The 18,412-nt window shown below is 37.7% G+C and overlaps 2 protein-coding genes and 4 long non-coding RNA genes across 7 annotated transcripts; 1 reads left to right on the forward strand and 5 right to left on the reverse strand.

The window, feature by feature from the left end:
- Window positions 1–3,669: 3,669 nt before the first annotated feature.
- On the reverse strand, window positions 3,670–5,918 carry scpp7 (secretory calcium-binding phosphoprotein 7). 2 transcript variants are annotated; one of them, XM_029507176.1, is made up of 9 exons: window positions 5,822–5,918; window positions 5,652–5,716; window positions 5,349–5,393; window positions 5,083–5,130; window positions 4,898–4,939; window positions 4,620–4,679; window positions 4,333–4,527; window positions 4,051–4,121; window positions 3,670–3,869 (listed from the first exon to the last, which is right to left on the reverse strand). In XM_029507176.1, the coding sequence occupies exons 1-8, from the start codon at window positions 5,844–5,846 to the stop codon at window positions 4,080–4,082; spliced, it is 522 nt and encodes a 173-aa protein (XP_029363036.1). In that variant the 5' UTR covers window positions 5,847–5,918; the 3' UTR covers window positions 3,670–3,869; window positions 4,051–4,079. The 2 variants fall into 2 exon arrangements, with proteins under 2 accessions (XP_029363036.1, XP_029363044.1); XM_029507184.1 differs by having other exon boundaries at window positions 4,360–4,527; window positions 5,822–5,913.
- LOC115046671 (uncharacterized) lies at window positions 5,318–7,965 on the forward strand. Its single transcript, XR_003840941.1, has 3 exons — window positions 5,318–5,443; window positions 5,838–6,024; window positions 7,902–7,965. It is a non-coding gene; the product is annotated as an uncharacterized LOC115046671 (long non-coding RNA).
- On the reverse strand, window positions 7,068–9,129 carry LOC115046650 (pollen-specific leucine-rich repeat extensin-like protein 2). The gene is made up of 7 exons (XM_029507163.1): window positions 8,970–9,129; window positions 8,551–8,832; window positions 8,347–8,403; window positions 7,915–8,067; window positions 7,783–7,818; window positions 7,658–7,696; window positions 7,068–7,515 (listed from the first exon to the last, which is right to left on the reverse strand). Exons 1-7 carry the CDS (start codon window positions 9,021–9,023, stop codon window positions 7,231–7,233), a joined length of 906 nt encoding a protein of 301 aa, XP_029363023.1. The 5' UTR covers window positions 9,024–9,129; the 3' UTR covers window positions 7,068–7,230.
- A 1,433-nt stretch (window positions 9,130–10,562) lies between these two features.
- LOC115048694 (uncharacterized) lies at window positions 10,563–11,551 on the reverse strand. The gene is made up of 3 exons (XR_003841088.1): window positions 11,379–11,551; window positions 11,270–11,311; window positions 10,563–11,128 (listed from the first exon to the last, which is right to left on the reverse strand). It is a non-coding gene; the product is annotated as an uncharacterized LOC115048694 (long non-coding RNA).
- Window positions 11,552–13,714: 2,163 nt separating this feature from the next.
- LOC115048934 (uncharacterized) lies at window positions 13,715–14,408 on the reverse strand. The gene is made up of 4 exons (XR_003841100.1): window positions 14,328–14,408; window positions 14,168–14,241; window positions 14,034–14,084; window positions 13,715–13,936 (listed from the first exon to the last, which is right to left on the reverse strand). It is a non-coding gene; the product is annotated as an uncharacterized LOC115048934 (long non-coding RNA).
- Window positions 14,409–16,471: 2,063 nt separating this feature from the next.
- LOC115050070 (uncharacterized) lies at window positions 16,472–16,869 on the reverse strand. The gene is made up of 3 exons (XR_003841167.1): window positions 16,759–16,869; window positions 16,593–16,668; window positions 16,472–16,508 (listed from the first exon to the last, which is right to left on the reverse strand). It is a non-coding gene; the product is annotated as an uncharacterized LOC115050070 (long non-coding RNA).
- Window positions 16,870–18,412: the final 1,543 nt, after the last annotated feature.

Raw genomic sequence — 18,412 nt, forward strand, 5'->3', positions numbered from 1 at the left:
AGTCCTGATGTAGATGGGCTGGCCCAAACACAGGTACATCACATCATGTAGACAAGCTGGAGATGCATGAAAGACAAAAAAGCACATCCTAAATTCACACAGGGACTGCGGACATTTGTATAAGGTGCTTGGATCCACCTGTCTGCTGTTTTAGAGAAAAAATTCTACTGTGTATTGGTTTGATTTATTTTTTTTATTTATTTATTTTTTTTTTTGATGCAGCTACTCTAAGAAGCTAACTGATAAAAACTATTGATAGCACTGTTTTTGAAAGCATCCAGTGCCTAAAGCGTTGGCACAGTGAAAGTGATCAGAAAGAGAAAAGAAATTGCTTGTGTTTTGTAGCTTAATGCAAGCAGCTTTTCACAATCTCTCCCACTGCTGTAGTAAATACAACAGGGGCTAAAGAGGAAGTCAGGTGACTCATTACCACCCCATCACAGGCTTAACAAATGCATCTTTTACCAGTAATAAACAACCTGAAAGACAAACAATTGCTTGATAAAGTTGACTTTAATTCTTAAAAGTCTAAAAAGAAAATTACATTTTTAGAAAAGGTTAAAGAAATAACACAGATCTGCAACCCAATTCTTTGATACTGTGAAATGCAGCATTGCAAAGTGCTCCAACTGCACAGCAATAAGTTAGTAGGTACTTAGTTCTGTTAGTGGTTAACAGAAGATAGCTGCGGAGGCATTTCACAGGTGTACAGTAGGTTATTATTAATCTATGACAACTACAAAGAGATAATTCCTCAGATGTTTCTTTCTAAAAGAATAACTATGCTGTGGTGTTCTTTGCCATTGCAACAGTTTCATCACTAGTGGTTATTTCACATTTTAGCATTTTCATTTCATTTGAGGAAGAACCTATGAAATAATTTAAGGTCAGCTGCTCCACTGTCAGGGTTTGAATGTAAAGGAAGAAGGAAAAGTCTCATCTTGTTTTCATCCACTTCACACCTTGGCTGGCATCTGCTCAGAAAAAAAAAAACTCTTCATTTAACACATTCTATCTACAGATGACAAATTAAAACTAAACCATGCTATTGTTCATGTGTTATTTACACTATTTGCATTTATGTGCAGTACAATTCTTGGTAAACCTCAGTGACATATACACAGCATTAATTACCTGGTTTGTCTGTGTAGGCTGGTCCTGGAGAGGTTGCATGGGGTCCTGGGATGGGAGGGGACTGGCATCAAATGAGGGAAGCTGGATAAAAAACAAAAACAAAAACTTTATGAGAAAAAACCGAAGACAGACTCAAAAGTAATTAACTCAGTATATTTTTTTTCCTCTCACATTCAGGGGTTGTTGGGGTATATGAGGAAAAGGAGGAAGACCAGGAAATTCCACCGTGGTGACCTAGGAAAATAGAATGATAGCCATTCAAATTGGATTTAAAAAAATAAAATAAAATAAACAAACAAAAAGCAATTAACACAATAGCTATTTGGAAACGATTATGTTTCAGATTCCTTTACCTTAGGGATGTTTGAAACTGGTGACATGTTGGATATAATCTGAAACAGAAGTAAATGCACTAATTTCGTACTATACCATGTAAAATAATATTCACATTTACATTATGTGCATTATGTGTCCATTGCATTTGTAAAACACTTACCTTTTGCTGAGTGAAATCATATGGGTAGTACTGTGAAAACAACAGCAAAGGAAAACTATTTTATTTTATTTTTTTAATAATTAGTTTCATTGCGAACTAAAAATGTTCTCTGACCCAACATTGTCCATAATTTGGGGGGGCAACAAAAAACTTACATATTCCAAGCTCTGTCTACCAGGTGGCTGAGGGATGGAGACTTTAAGAAGACCGTGAAAAGGCTGTAGTGAGAAAGAAGAGGAAAAAAAGAAAATCAGTGAAAAGAAGAGTACACATTTAGTTTAAAGAGAATGTGGTTCTGACAAACGTTTGCTTACACCGGCTCCAGTGTTGTGCCCACCATGATTGTAAGGATAAAGCTACAAAAACACAAACATTACACACACACACACGCACACTGTGAGCATAATATATGATTACAACAAGGGCAACATTTCAGAGTGAAAGTGGAAATGAACCCTGCATATCTAGAGCAAAAGATTTTGACTTACAAATTCTATACTGTAAGGAGCAGCTACTTCAGTGAAAGGCTGAGCGCCTCCAAAGGGATATTTTATCTGCAAGGGTGTAAAAATAGTTAACATGGTCAGAAGACACTGTACTGCATTATATATTTATTGCAATGGACCCTTTCTCAATTCCTTCTCATTCCCGCTTGGTTAAAACAAAACTGTTACCTGGGGGGGTTGTACCTGCTGTCTGGAACCTGTGTAATGACTCAGGTAATGAAAGGGAGACTGAAAATAAAGAAAGAAACAGATAGACAATGAAATTTAAACAACAAGTAAACCAAGAAAATATCAGTTATCATTCAATGATAGCAACTTTTTCTGGGTTTTGTTTTCCAAACTCACTGGTGCAGCTGATGCTGTACTGGCCAGAAAGAGACAGAGGATGGCGAATTTCATCTTTGCAGCGTCAAAGACCTTCAGACATGAAGTTATCATTGCAAATATTAAAAATACATTCAAAGTCATATGAGACAGTTGCAGAAGATCATCCATGACCATGCTTACCATCTCAAGAAAAATCAATTAAAAACAAAGATCAGCTGGTTGAATGGAGGAGAGGATGCCTGGTTGGTGTATTTTGGACAGAGCAAGTTCGGCTTTTATAGGGCATCAGCTCACCTGAGAGCCAATCACAGCCAATGGTTATGACGTTACCCAATGAGTAGGCGCAGTACTGATGTCTAGTCGTCAGCTTTACTAAATGACCAGTGGTCAAATCCACTTTCTGTGTAATAGCAGAGTGAGTTTGATTACACTGTCTTGAGCTGTCTTTCCTTTGCCTGCTTCTGTGTGTCACGTACTACTTCACTACTGCACACTAACCACTGCTCACACAAATATAACATTGAATTTAATATTGTTTCATTTCTAGTTGCTTAAGAGGGATTATTGTGTCTGTAAATCATGCAAACAGTAGACACAGATTAATTCATACGGACAAGCTTATCCAGGCAACTCGTGGTCTTGGACCAGGAGGGACAGGTTAGGACTCTTGGCAAACAACAGACTGATGCCAGCATGATTACATGAAAACATCCACCAATATCAAACTCATGTATAGAACTGTGTTTATACAGCAGACACTGCTAGACTTCTCAGTAAGAACAATGTCCCTACTTAGCTTTATACTATTGTTGTCACTCCATGTTGCCTTGTATAATTTATTACGTATATTTATTACGTAAGTGTTTTCTCACCAGGAAATTTCACCACAGTAGGTAGACAAAGAGAATTAGAAATTAAACATTTAGAAGAATTAAAACTTGAGTAAAACATCTAAAACATCATGTCATTATTTATTCTTGTGTTCAACTATTCAACTTACGTCACAGGAAATCCATTAATCCATCATAACCTTGTACAAAATGCTAAATGGAATTTTTATGACATCTATTTAATTATTTGAATCAGCAGTAAGAATGTTATTATCTTTATTTTCTTGCAATGTTGCAGTTTTCTAAACCAGAGAGGATGGTGTGCCTTGGGATAAAAAATACAAACCAAAAACCCACAAACACATGAATGTTTTATTGCGTGCGATCATTATTATTTATTTCACCTCTTTCTCTACAGAGAAGCCAAGCAGCTCTTTATAAAACAGCAGAACCCTATTTCCCCTTTAAATGCACAACACAATGTTTTTTTACGGCATTATACCATATATGGCATATTTTTAAAGCAGATGTGTTTTTTCTTTCACCAGAGTAAATTGCAGCTCTTCCAGTGGTCACCTAGTGTAGAGAGAGAGGCAAAGACATTTGTGACAGTTAGGTTTGCACGTTTTCAAAGACACTCAGTCACAAAAATAATTTTTATCAAAACATAATTTAATCAAACTGAATAATATAGTCCAATGGCTCATTTTATCTACTACTGTAAACATGTGAATCTGCGTTTTGTGTATATGTGTACCTTCACTTTTCTGCTGACTTTCTGCTGTGTTAGTCATCGTCATCATCATCATCACCGCTGGGCCTGGCACCCTGAAATGACAGAGGTTTCTGAGGAGCCAATCAGGAGCGAGAACAGTCTGCTTGTCTGCTGATGCCGATGTTTCTCAACACCCCAGAAGAAAATTTCCCTTCATGCAACAAACACTCATTAGAATTAACCTGCTACCTTTAACTGTAATTCAGCTTCAGTTACCTGCCCAGTTAAAAACCGAAACCAATTCAATGGTCAGCAGACACTGACTGTCTTAAATATTGTACTCAGTCTCACTGGAGCAGCAGCATCAATGACAGGTTCAGCAAGAGCAGCAGGGACAGCAGGGGCAATGGGGGCAGCAGGGGCAGCAGGGGCAGCAGGGGCAGCAGGGGAAACAGGAGCAGCGGGGCCAACATGGCCTGCAGCACTGCAGTCTGCCAGGTTAAGACCAAAAGGGTAAAACTAGAGGAAGAAATGAGAAATAGAAAATATTACTACTTCAATGAAATCTCACATAACTTCTGTCCGAGAAATTAAAATCTGCAGAAACTCACCACCTCCATGGTTTCTCTGCCATTTTGCATCAGAATCTCCTGTTTGATGAATCCACGGGCCTTTCAGTGAAAATATGTACACACATACATGTTGTTAGTGCATTGTTTTACCTAAAATCTAGCCCCACTTTATGATTTGTGTGTTTTGCTGCACATGATAAACCACGAACTTTCATTGACATTGTAACATTGACTTCCACTGAGGCTTTGAATTTAGCATACACAAGCTATTTAATATATATCTGTATTTAATATACCACGATTTTACTCTCACTCACTGGTCCTCCAAGAGTCTTTCCCTGGGCATCAATAGGGAGCAGCTGAAAGTAAAAATAATTTGGATTACGGCTACTATCCTGGACAAAGAATTTTGTTTCTCCATTTAGATTATTTAATTCACTAATCTCTATGAATATGTATTTATTTTTAAAAAGTAAAATAGGTGTAAATAATATGCCCTCACAACTTCCAGAGTTCCGACTGGGGCTCCAGCAGGGATAGCCTGAGCTGCCTGTGAAGATTGTTTTCATCATTTGAACATTTACATGAGTGTCAGTTGAAAGAAAAATGAAGTAAGTTTCATGTGATAGTGTTCACCACTTAGTGGTGACCAGATAATAGCATACTTGTGAACGGCGCTTATTCAGTAACAGTTGAAAATGTGTCTTTTAGTGTGGTTTTTGGTTTAGTTGTCATGATACACACTGCTGAAGCTGAGAGCTATTGTACCTGAGCTGGAGCATGGCGGATGTCAAACTCCTTGAACATTTGCTGCTGTAAAGAAGATTTAGAGGCAGAAATACTGCAGTTTCAATGGATTGAAGGTCAGTGTTCAAAGAATTATCGTACAGTTGATTGTCAGTAACCAACATGGACATGAAGAGCGATGACAAGCAGCCCAAAAACAGGAATCCAGTGACCTTGAGGTGAAGTTATTTGCAGTATTGAACATTGCTTTGGGATGTAGTGCTGAAAATGTGTGAAAGGAAGAAGAGAAATGTGTGAAATGTTTAGAAATTGTAGATTTCTTACAGGGGCACATACAGCCACCCCAACGAAGCAGACAGCAAGAAGGATTCTTTGCATTTTCAATTGAGCTGTGAAAGAGATTTTGCATAATAGCCAATAATTAACATAATTCAATGAAACACTGCTTTGTCCACAATTTAAGAAATATAAATGATATCAGTTTTCCTCATTACCTTGTCTTTCTGGCAGCACACGCATCTGGAAGAATTCTTCTGGAGGTGTGTGATTAGTGGAGTGACATCTACTCCTATTTATTTGCTGGCAAAACAAGGCAGAAGCTAACCTGTGATTGGTATTGATGACATCCCCAGGATCTTCAGTTTTATACAAGTACAAGGCTGCCAGCTGTCTTTCAATGAGAAATCTCCCAATTCAGGTTTGGCTTAAAAACACATTTTAAACCTCTATTGTTATACTGGCTCTTGCAATATCTTTAACCCTGAGAAAAACCAAGAGAGCTCTACATGAATAGCAATCTATTTTTATCCAGTTAATAATTTTATGAATCAGATATATACATATTAGACATAACTGCAGGTATATATTAGGTATAATTTCTGTAGGCTGGCCTAATATGTAATATATTGTTATCTGATGGGGATGATTGGGGTTTGATTACTCTATGCTTTCGTTGCATGTTTTTAGCACGTTCATTTGGATTTAATTTCACTGAGCTTTTGTTAAATTTATTTCCTGATTTCCTCACAGCACCAAATTGGTGACGCTTGAAAAGACCTCACTGTGCACTGTATCTGAGCCTGTGGGTGCGCTTAAGTGGTCCACTCAAGCCAAAATCCACTAACTGTGAAGAAAATGTCTCCACATGATGATTAGACAACCGCTGTGTCCACTTCCCTGATATTACAGTCTTACTGGGCAGAAAAAAACATTTCGTAAGTGCTATCTGAGTTAGGTTTAATTGCACTGTATATCATTTCAGTTTCACACAAACAGTATGCACAGGAATTATTTAAGATTTATAATTAACAAATGAATCTGAAAACTGAATCTTTTTAACTTAAATAAAAAATGTAATGGAAAATGATCATCTCCACTGTTTTCTCAGGGCCATGGAGTGTTTAAAAAGCTTTCATCCCATTATTCTGGTTTTAAGACACAACTTGTCTGTTCAGCATTAAAGAACAGACGGACAAGTTTCTCACAGCTTGTGAACATTTAGAAGAGTGAAGCAAAGTGAAGACAAGAAAATATTTAACACAGAATCACTGCTACTAATTAAATCCTAATGTTATTCTGCATCTGCTGGATGTGGAGCACGTTCACCCCATCAACCTAAAAGATGTTGTTGTTGTTGTTGTTACTCCCGGCTTATTTCTATAAATAAATTAGATAATGTAGATTTAAAAACTAAACCCTAACCCTACAAATATAAACAACACACAAGATTCAAAAGGGAAATCAGGTTTTATATATGTTTATTTATGTGTATCTATTATTTATTTGAAAACAATGATAGTAAGACAATAGCTATGATAATATGACAATTAATGTTATCACAGAGTAAAATGCCGAGATAAAAGACAATTCTAGTTTGCATCAGAGGTTTATTTTCTCTGAAGTCTCAGACACAGTTTCCTTGTGTAGGCTGGGATTTGGGTTGCACAGATGTTTGGATGATGGCAGCCTGCTGCATTGCTTGCTGAAAACTCTCAGGCCCGGTGACGGGGAGCTCCTGCATCTGTGGTGCTCCAGCCGATGGGGTCACCACAGTCGCCACAACTCCTGCCTGTTGTTGGTGTGCGAGCTCAGCGGCCTGGCTTACAGGTTGGGCCCCTCCTTCTCCTGCAGGCAGGTTTGTGAGCACAGTGGGGATGTACATGTCCAGCTGGCTTATTTTAGCTGCCATCTGACGCAGAGAAGTGAGAAAAGGCACAGCAGAGTTAGAGGGAGGGAGGAGTTTTTCTCATCAACAGGAACGGCAAGGCCACTCAGCAGATTGTTTGAAGAAGCTGAGAGAAAGATAAAAGTTTTGACTGTGTCAACTGTACCTCAAGCTCTTCTGAGCTGAGACTGGCAAGCGCAGAGTTCTGGTTAGAAAAGGACATTACACATCAAATTAAACACAAAGAAAGATCTGATACAAGATTTCATGATGTATTGTGTTTGTATTTACCATGGGTTGCTGGAGCATGTATACAATTTGGGGATTCTGTGGATAAAAATTAGACTCTTTCACTATATTTTCAAGAATAAAATGTCCTTTATGTCTAACACAGGCTTTTATTTATAAAGATACTCTAGACACCTGCTGCTGCTGCTGAACAGGCCGAGGGGCATCTCCTGCTGGAGCAGCTCTAGACGGTGTTTCTGCAGGTAAGGCTAGACTGTTTGGTGGCTGATTAGCTGGGATTTGTGGGGGAGGTGTTTCAACAATCACTGGGAATCCATACGTGGAGAACTGTGGGAGGGAACAGGTATATTTGCATTTATATTTCTGTCAACAGTTTCTGCACTGAAAGGAGACGGTATTGCAACTCTCACCCTCTTCTACATAAAACACAAGTCTGTGAAATACAAAGAATTAGGTTTATTGTAAGGGTAAGATTTTAAAAAAGGCACACGTAACACTAATCTGTCTTTTTTTTTTTTTTTTTCTTGCACGTTACATCTGTTTTCAAGAGACTTAATAATCAGACAGATTAAGAAAAAGTACAAGTGTTAATGATAGCTACATTACCGGGGGATTTCTGTATGGTGATGAAAACAGAGGGAAGTATCCATATGGAGTAAACATCTGAAAACAAAAACAAAATCAGCTTCAAAATTAACCAGAAAATATCATTGCTGTGAATAGAAAATGGCAGAAAAATATATGTGCTATAATGTGTTTGTTTGTTTCTATTTGTTCTGATACTTGTGTTTTTATTTCTTTATAACCTACCAGAGGCTGTTGGGGGAGTGCCAGCTGGTTACTCAGTTGAGACGCATGAACGCTTGGATGTCCAGGGATAATTATCAGACTGTCTCCTTGTGGAGACCATGTGTAGTGCTGCAGTGAAGGAAGCAGGTAGGGGCCTCCCTCAGGCCCCAGCGGCTGAGGAACCGGAGGCTGTGGCTGAACCACTCTGGGAGAAAATGGTGCTGGAGTCTGAACCTCAGGGTACTGTTTTGTGGCTTTAATAGTCTCAATTAGTTGATCTTGATTTGCTCCCTGCTGTGTCACCTGAAAACAAATGTAAAAAAAAAAAAAGGAAACAACAATCTTAAATAATTAAAGATGTAGAAAAATCATAAATGAAACCATAAAAAAAATCAATGACAGAAGAGAATGAAGAGGTTTTAAACCATGAGTGTACTTACTGGCACAGCAGACACTACTATGATGACACATGACAGTGCGATGGCAGGAAGCATATCCAGAAGTAAAATGTTCAATATGGTTTTGAACTGGTTTCGGCAAGGAAAGCGGTCAAGGAAAGTCTGCTTAGAGCACTTTTAGTAAATTCAGTGAAACTATGTGGCGAGGAACAATGACTTATGTGCTGCTCGCAGGCCGAAACAACCAATGAAACGAGGGCAAAAACAACAAATTCAGCCTAATTTTTTGTGTGAGGTAGAAACCAAAGAAAATCCATTGAATACTCCAAACTGCCTGTTTTCTCCAATTATAATGGTGTAATGTCTGAAGAAAAGAAAAGAAGTAGACACACAAGTGAGCAGCTATGGTTTTCCTGTTGTCTTTGGGTGCGGCTGATGTGTCAAGCATCTCACTCGTAATTATAGCCAGACCAAATATTTGTAATGTTAAACTAAACTGGGAAGAAAGATGAATAAGGAAAAAGTTTGGAATCATCTAACCCTAACCCTAACCCTAACCCCATCTTTAGGTATCAAATTCGCAACATGCAGCAAAACTAAAATGATATATCACATACTTACAGTTAGTATAGTACAACGATTTTCTTTTATATTGTGAATCTTTCACTGAAAGGTATTTTTTAAAAAACTCCTTTGGATTCCTTTACTTACACATCAGGTATGCATTAAATAATTTACTCAGAAAAGCTCCTAAACCTCAACCTCAGTAATAATGAGACTGTGGTAAATAAATGAATGTATTGCAGAAAGAGATTCATAGACGTCTCCAGAATTGCTGAACTGCAAACTAAAGGTGAGTGTGTTTCACACATTGAAAAGTGATATATTATCCAAACACAGTTCAAAAGACTGTCAAGACCTCGTATTATATCATATGAAAGCTGAATTAATTCCTATTTTTAGTTTAGTTTTTTTTTTTTTTTTTTTTTAACAACATTGTCACTGATTACATATATTGGTCATAATAATGGGTGTTTTCAAACAGACAGATACCTGTGATCCATGATAAATACACCTTTTACCACAAAAATCCAAATTTCCCAGACAGGGCTCTTGTTTCAAGTTAACATGTATTTTTCAAAATCCTTACACTTTCAGTATCAAAAATTTCCAAGACTCTGCTCATTGTTTATCTGTTTATTTAACAAAGTTTGCTTTGGTTAATTCGATGTTGAGAAATAAACTTGATTACATTCACGAGTACTTTTGCAAACCTGACAGCGAAACAGATGTGTGATATGGACAATATGAATACAGTGGTATATATTTTTGTCAAAGCGTTTGTGCACACATGCAGTAAAGAGTTGACAGAGCAGTACTGTGAATGAAAATACCGGGGAAGAGGCTGAGTCATGATAAAAAATACAGTTCAACAGACTTCACTGATGAAGCAGGGGATTACAAGCTCAGCACTCATCCCTTTCTTAAGCTGTGTTGATCCTGGCACAGTGATGAGTGTGCCCACTCAGTAGATATTACAGCAGCATTTCATCAGCATCCTCACACAGCTGTCGCCAGGACCGCAGCCTGCAAAACTCATAATTATACCCCAACAAAATACCTCTCTCTACTTTATGAAACTATATATATATTATTATTATTATTAAATTCTTGATTTTTTTTTTGTATGGGCATGATATGATATAAAAAGTACTAGTTCAACATTTTGTTGATTAAATTAATGCAAGGTGCGATAAACCACACAGTATTCATTAGACAGGCACGTAAGAATGTGGAAAAGTTCCTGTAACAATACTGAAATGTGAAAACATGCAAACAAATGTATCTATACTTTTCCAACTATCCACCAAAAACACATGTAAAAAAAAAAAAAAACCTGCACAGAAATAGCATACATTTCAAAATATGTGAGGAAAGCATTTCTAATTGTGAAGTAATTTAATCAGCTCTTTCTGCTCTCAGGTCAGCACAGTTCACCTGCTGTCTCCTCGGGGGGTCTCAGTGGTGGCAGGGGTTTGGGGGGGTGGTTTGGGGGTTGAGGTTGTGGTTGGTCCTGGTTTTGGTGGCATAGTTACAGGTGGAGCAGGAGGTGGTAAACGAGGAAACAGCTTACACAGGATGGAAAACCAGGGAGGAGGTTTGGGCCGAAACGCCGGGTAATAATTCCTTCTCTGCAGCCACTAGAGTAATAAAATATTTACCACTTTACTTAAAAAAAAAAAAAAATCTACACTTTCACTATCAATGTAAGTAATCAGATGCATTTAATTCACCTCAGAACTGTCAGACTCACTGCTATAGTGAAGAGAATTTATTCTTACCTCATCACTGTCTGAATTGCTGCTATGATAACGATGGCAATTCTGCAAAAAAATGTATGAAGTTAAATTAAATTAAAGTATTGATCTTTTTTTAATAAAAGGTACTTACAGCAGGAGAATTGATCAAGAAGAAAATCATCAGAAGAAAAAATGTCATCTTGCATTTCGATTTGCATTTCAAACCCATTGACAGTTGTTCACTTGTGCAGCTGTAGAGTATCAGCTTATGTCTAATAGAATAAATATCAGACTCTACCTTCTCTGCCTTGCCCCCCTTGAAAAACTCCATTAGCTTTTAAACAGCCCCACAGTGCCACACTTTAAAGGTGTATTGCTTCATCTCAGTTGTGGTTTTGCCTCATGGTAACCTCCAGAGGCGAAACCAAAATAGGTGTGAACACCATTTAATTATCCAAATGGGCTGTGTTGTGATTTTGGAACATCTACATCCTGTTTATGATCCTGATAGACTTTAAGTATTCTCTGAATGAAAGCGTATCAGTTTAATTTGAGCAGGAGATGACACACAAACACACACACAGACGTATTTTTCCTTATTGTTCATATTCATATTGTTCACATTGCATAACTTTAATATATGTTGCAAATGTTTCCACCTACAAAAATAAGCTTGCAAAATGCTAAACATATACTGTAATTATCTTGTTTCCCCATCATGAGCCTCATTAATGGGCTTTATAACAGTCATTAAATTTTGTAGCCTGTATCAAGAATCAACCAGACACAAACCTCTGACTGTCTAGAGGTTTAAAAAGCTTTTATTTCCCAACAATGGGCAGATATGTGGAAACCAGCACTGGCATGAAATTAATTATTATGTATGTATTTAAAGAAAGAAAGAAAAACACCAACACAGCAAAAGTTCATTTATTTAAAAATAATCAGACAATATAGATAAAATTTAACCAAATATTGAATACATTCTAAAAGCTTTTATCACACTTAATTACAAAAAACAGAACTACACTAAGGAAACGTACAACTAAGGGCTTATGTATGCTGTCTCCAGCGGCGAAAAAGGAATACATCCAGTTGAAACAATTTAACCATGGATTCCCAAATACTTCCATGCTTCCATAGATTTCAAGTAAGGCATCCACCAGAGTGCAGCCCTGATTCAAAAGTCTCTGACGAGCAAACATACATACATTCTTTGCATAGACTCATAGACACATAGAGCCACATGGTGTAATTGCGCTGTATTCATGTATCCTCCAGACCTTTTTCCTAATATGCTAAAGGACTTCCGTACCTGGTAATATGAGATACAGCTCTCAAAGGAAACTCTTTATGAATCCACATGAAAGATTTAACAATCTGCTGCCTCCCAGCTCCAATAAAGGGAACTTTTTTAGGACTCACAAAGATTTGGACTGTGCTGTTTTCGTTTCTAGTGTAAAATCAGGTTGAAGATGCATCAATCAATGACACCTATACTTCATCAGGCAACAATGAAAGACAAAGAAAACTCAGTGACGAGTTTGAGCAAGAAGAGTTAACGTGCACAAGTGAACATTGACAAAGAGCAAAAATACATTCTACAAACATTCAGACTGTCAGGTCAGTTGTATAAAAAACTGCTTATTTCCTGACGCCTACAGTGTATTTCATATAAGCACATCGGCAAGTACACTGAGCAAATATATAAACGCAACAATTCTGTTTTTTTCGCTGCTCAGGATCTCGTCAAAGTTTATCTACATACAAGTCGGTGTGTGTGTGAGAGAGTTTCTTTTATTTAAACTTGTGAAAAGTGGGAGAAAAATAAGTGCATTATTTGTTTTTTGGACATCACTGACAGTCAGACTATGTGAGAACCTTGGGAAATAAACACCAGGACAAAATAAGGTGCATTTTTAAGATTTTAAACAATAATAGACCAGCAAACAGTTACTTTCTGTGTGAAGACACAGTGGCATACCGGCATTGTGACGTAAGTCAAAGACACACTCCCTCCGATTGTGTTGCAATGTGTGTTGCATTTGTTTATTTGTTTGGGTGTGCTGGTCATGCAACACATGCATATGATTCTTCCATGTTAATCCGTTTAGCTCAATGCGCCGTGACGGTCAATAGGTGCTGCTGGTGGCTGCGGGGGCGGTATGCAGGGTGCCGGTGAGCTCAGTACACTTGTGTCACAGCACAAGCTTGTTCACACAACTCATTGCACATGAGAACAAATGAAATCTTAAGAATAACTTACTTTAATTAATGTGTTTTCGGTTGTGATGTATTCATGTTTAGCACTGGAAATGGGAGACATACTATATTTATGTCTCTTGGATTTTATAGTGAGGAAAAAAACTTTGTCCACAGACGTTTAATTTATGAAGTTTATTTGGTAGAAAGTCAATTTGATGATTGTGGAAACATTCCACTTGAGATTCATTTTAAAGCATTTAGTGAAACATGACAAACTGACACAAAACAGCACTGAGGTCAATAATCTGTCAGTAAACATGTTTTTTTTTTTTTTTCACACACTTGTTGATCTCTGGTTACTTTGCTTTGCTCGGGTTTAGTTGTGGGTGCAGGAGTTTAAGAAGGTGCTGCAGTAACAGGCAGGCGGAGCAGGGCGTTAAGAAGAAGCTGCAGCAGCTGTGGAGTCAGAGTGTTGGGCACAAATGGGTTGAAGGGTCTAACGACCTATGAGAAAATGAGGAACATTAATGGTTATGTGTGGAGTGGAACAATTTTCAGGTCAGATGTGTTGAATGTTGAAGTAAAGGGCAGACACACTCACCTCCATGGAGCCAGAGCTGGAGCGTGTAAGTCGTTTGGGTGCTTCATCAATCTGTTCAAGAAAAACAGAGCTTGGAAGTGTATTCGTTGGATATTAAAGTACACAAACATCGATCCTGTCTTCGTCACACTTACAGGATTGGCCAGAGTGAGGCTCAGGAGGCATCCAAGCACGAATACGATCTTCAGCATGATTTCAATGTTCACACCTGTTAAAAGGGAAAAATCGACTCAAATGAACACCTTTGTCCATTTACCAACATGTCTTCTTTCAGCTAAAGAATATTAATGTTACCGTCAAGTGATGGATTTCAGCAGACTGGTTCACCGACGATCAGGGTGATTGTGGGAATGCCGTTTTCAGCGGGGAGCACCTTTTAAATACAGGTACCTGAGTGGATTTAATCTCTTTAACAAATAGCATTGTTGGGACATTTCATTGATGAAGAAATATTCCTCCTCCCCATTTCACACTACCCATCAAACAGAAAGGTTTGATAGCTTCCTTTTTAATAGCCAATATTACATGTAACGCATTATAGGCCATACGTTTTGCCTCCATTTCTCCCAAAACTCTTTTTGGTTAGCTTTCCTGACTTTTTTATTTGTTTCAAAGATAGCAAGAACTTGCAGCTCAAAAAAAAAAGAGAAATTATTAACAAAAATGACCAAGGAACATTGCAAAGTTGTAAAAAATATTGTTTCAGTATTTGCGCAATGCAGCTGAAGTTATATATATATATATATATATATTTTTTTTTTTTTTTTTTTTTTTTTCCTTCAGCATTTCCAGAGAATTTGCCAGGAAATCACTGTTTCTTAAAATCTGTTTGATGGTCCACAAATATAAATAACATCATATGTGAAAATACAATGTATTGCATTATAACATAACCAAATAATGACAGTGACCTCAGTGAACATCCCCAAGTTGTTACTGCGACACTGAATGTTTGTAAAATGTAATTTCATTGCTATGGCCGTTGTTGTCTGTGCTGGAACCCTGTGTGATGCCATAAGGTCACAGAAGACAAGAAATGTGGCCATTATCATTTTTACAAAGAGCAAAAATACATTCTACAAACATTCAGACTGTCAGGTCAGTTGTATAAAAAACTGCTTATTTCCTGACGCCTACAGTGTATTTCATATAAGCACATCAGCAAGTACACTGAGCAAATATATAAACGCAACAATTCTGTTTTTTTCGCCGCTCAGGATCTCGTCACAGTTTATCTACATACAAGTTGGTGTGTGTGTGAGAGAGTTTCTTTTATTTAAACTTGTGAAAAGTGGGAGAAAAATAAGTGCATTATTTGTTTTTTGGACATCACTGACAGTCAGACTATGTGAGAACCTTGGGAAATAAACACCAGGACAAAATAAGGTGCATTTTTAAGATTTTAAACAATAATAGACCAGCAAACAGTTACTTTCTGTGTGAAGACACAGTGGCATACCGGCATTGTGACGTAAGTCAAAGACACACTCCCTCCGATTGTGTTGCAATGTGTGTTGCATTTGTTTATTTGTTTGGGTGTGCTGGTCATGCAACACATGCATATGAGTCTTCCATGTTAATCCGTTTAGCTCAATGCGCCGTGACGGTCAATAGGAGCTGCTGGTGGCTGCGGGGGCGGTATGCAGGGTGCCGGTGAGCTCAGTACACTTGTGTCACAGCACAAGCTTGTTCACACAACTCATTGCACATGAGAACAAATGAAATCTTAAGAATAACTTACTTTAATTAATGTGTTTTCCGTTGTGATGTATTCATGTTTAGCACTGGAAATGGGAGACATACTATATTTATGTCTCTTGGATTTTATAGTGAGGAAAAAAACTTTGTCCACAGACGTTTAATTTATGAAGTTTATTTGGTAGAAAGTCAATTTGATGATTGTGGAAACATTCCACTTGAGATTCATTTTAAAGCATTTAGCTTCCTCACAGTCAGACATTTCTTGGATGAGAAGAAAACACTCTGAAAACTAAAATGAAATCAAGAACAAGTTGATACCACTTCGCCACAAATTTCTTTATTGATCATTTATTACATTTTAGTTGGACAGCATTTGCAGTAAGCATCACCCATGATCAGGGTTTCCCCAGTCAGCAAGGCGGTTGTCTCATTTTCCAATTGGAGGGATTGGAGGGAGTGGAGGTAGTGAAGGGAGACGAGGGAGGACGATTGGAGGTAAGGGTGGAATGATTGGTGGAATGATAGGTGGGATAGGAAAAGGGAACGAAAAAGGCTGTGGGAATGGCACTGGGTAGGGCACAGGATATTGCTGGTACATGTAGTTCTTATCCTGGTGAAAGAGAAAAAGTAATGAAAACAGTCAAAAGAAATTCAGAGGCATATTTTCAATGTGATTTTGTTGTCATTGCTGGGTTACAGCATGTGTATATGCTGTGCCACACTGACCTCATCACTACCGTCTGAGCGTTTAACTCGTGTCCTCTCCTCATAGACCTTTAAACACAGAAAATCCTTCAAAGTGTACCCAATGAGAGCGTTAAGCATTGTGAGAAATACCACAAAATCACAGCAACTTACAGGGACAGGGGAGCACAATACTGTGCAGCACAAGATCAAAAGTAGCAGTTTCATAGCTGACAGAAGAGCTTCATTCCTTTCAAGAACAAAAAGAAGAGGTGAAGTTCAGACAATAATAGCACACATTGTACTTTATTTATTTACCTTCCTCAGAAAAATGTCTTACCTTGAGTAAAGAATGTTATGTTGGAACTATTCGTTTTGTGTTGTCTCCCTGTCTAATGCAGAAATTGGCAGCAGTCCTCCTTCTGTCCAGGTGGCACTTTTTAAGGACAATTTAAACTTCAGTCATCCATTTAGGTGACAAAGTGGGCTGTTTCTATATATATATATATATACAGGACAGGCCAAAATTTTGGACACACCTTCTCATTCAAATTAACAGCAAAGTGTGTCCAAACTTTTGGTCTGTCCTGTATATATATCTATATCTATATATATATAGATATAGATATATATATTCCTATTGTTGGTTTGAATGGTGGTGAAACCAAGCATGCGGTGGCTCACACTGACCACTATGGTCACAAAAGCCAGACAGGCAGGTATTTGGAAACACGGTGCTGAAACACAATGTAATTTATGGGCTCATTTTCATTTTGCTCTTATGAAAAACTATCCAGCTAATTCATCCATCTAGCAGTTCATAAATATTTAGCACATAATCTATAATACAGTATAGTTAGGTTTTAAGTACATTTTACTATTTACTAAAAAAATTCAATAACAATTTATGTACAGAGGGGTTATAACTGATAAAATAAATAAAAATCTAGTAAATGTATTTCTAATAATGTAAAATAGGATGTTCTTTACAACCCCCCTACTCTTTCATGAATCGATCGGTGATGATTGCTAATGAAAAAGAATCTCATACAAAGTGTTATTAAAGGCTTAAAATGAATGAGATGTCAGCAATGTTTTAAGAAAAAACACATTTAGTCCACATCTTTTTTGCTTCAGAATCTTTATTTTCTCATGCTGTTTACTTTACATAAAACATGAGTGTTCACAACAGTTTCAGGAAAGTATGATTAACAGAACTGATGCTGAACTTCCATTGCTCCAACCGTAATCTTAACCTTATTAGGTAGTAGGAGCTGGTGTGGTGGCGGCAGGTGTGGGGGTGGGTGGGGGGGTAGTTGTAGTAGTTGTTGTTGGTGGGTTCGTCACAGGCCGTTGCTGCAGCAGAATCAGGAGGAGCTGCAGTAACTGTTGGTTTGTAATGCCTTGGTTCTGTTTCAAGAAAATCAGAGACATTTATGCTCATTTACAGCTGAGGATTTTCCAGGGAAGACAGTAAGAGGGAGGGAGAAGACACTCACCTCAGTGGAGACTGAGCCGGAAGAGTCAGAATCAGAACGGGCCACACGTTGATGGAGCATGTCCAGCTGTAGAAAATTCAAAAGTTGAATTTTGACTGAACTTTATTATGACAATAACAGTCACTTTAAAACACAGAAGTAATTGATACTGAATAGGATTTATTTTTACTCACAGGATTGGCCAAAGTAAGGCTCAGCAGGCATCCAAGCAAAAATGCTTCCTTCAGCATGGTTTTAGTGATAATGTCTGTTGAAAACAATAAATATAGACACAAAAAATAAATAAAATAGAAATAAAATTAAAGACATTTTTTTTGCAAAACGCATTTCATCCAACATCACAAAGAGAATACAATGTACTGGAAAATGAATAAATGACAATAATATCATTGCCGTCAAACCTTCACAACGTTTGCAGATTGTCTCGCAGATGGTTGAGGAGGCTGTTGTTGTGATTTTGGGAACTTCTGAGCCCTTATATACAGGCACAGGGCT

The sequence above is a fragment of the Echeneis naucrates genome, chromosome 1, assembly GCF_900963305.1.
Source record: "Echeneis naucrates chromosome 1, fEcheNa1.1, whole genome shotgun sequence".
NCBI classification, from domain to species: Eukaryota; Metazoa; Chordata; class Actinopteri; order Carangiformes; family Echeneidae; genus Echeneis; species Echeneis naucrates.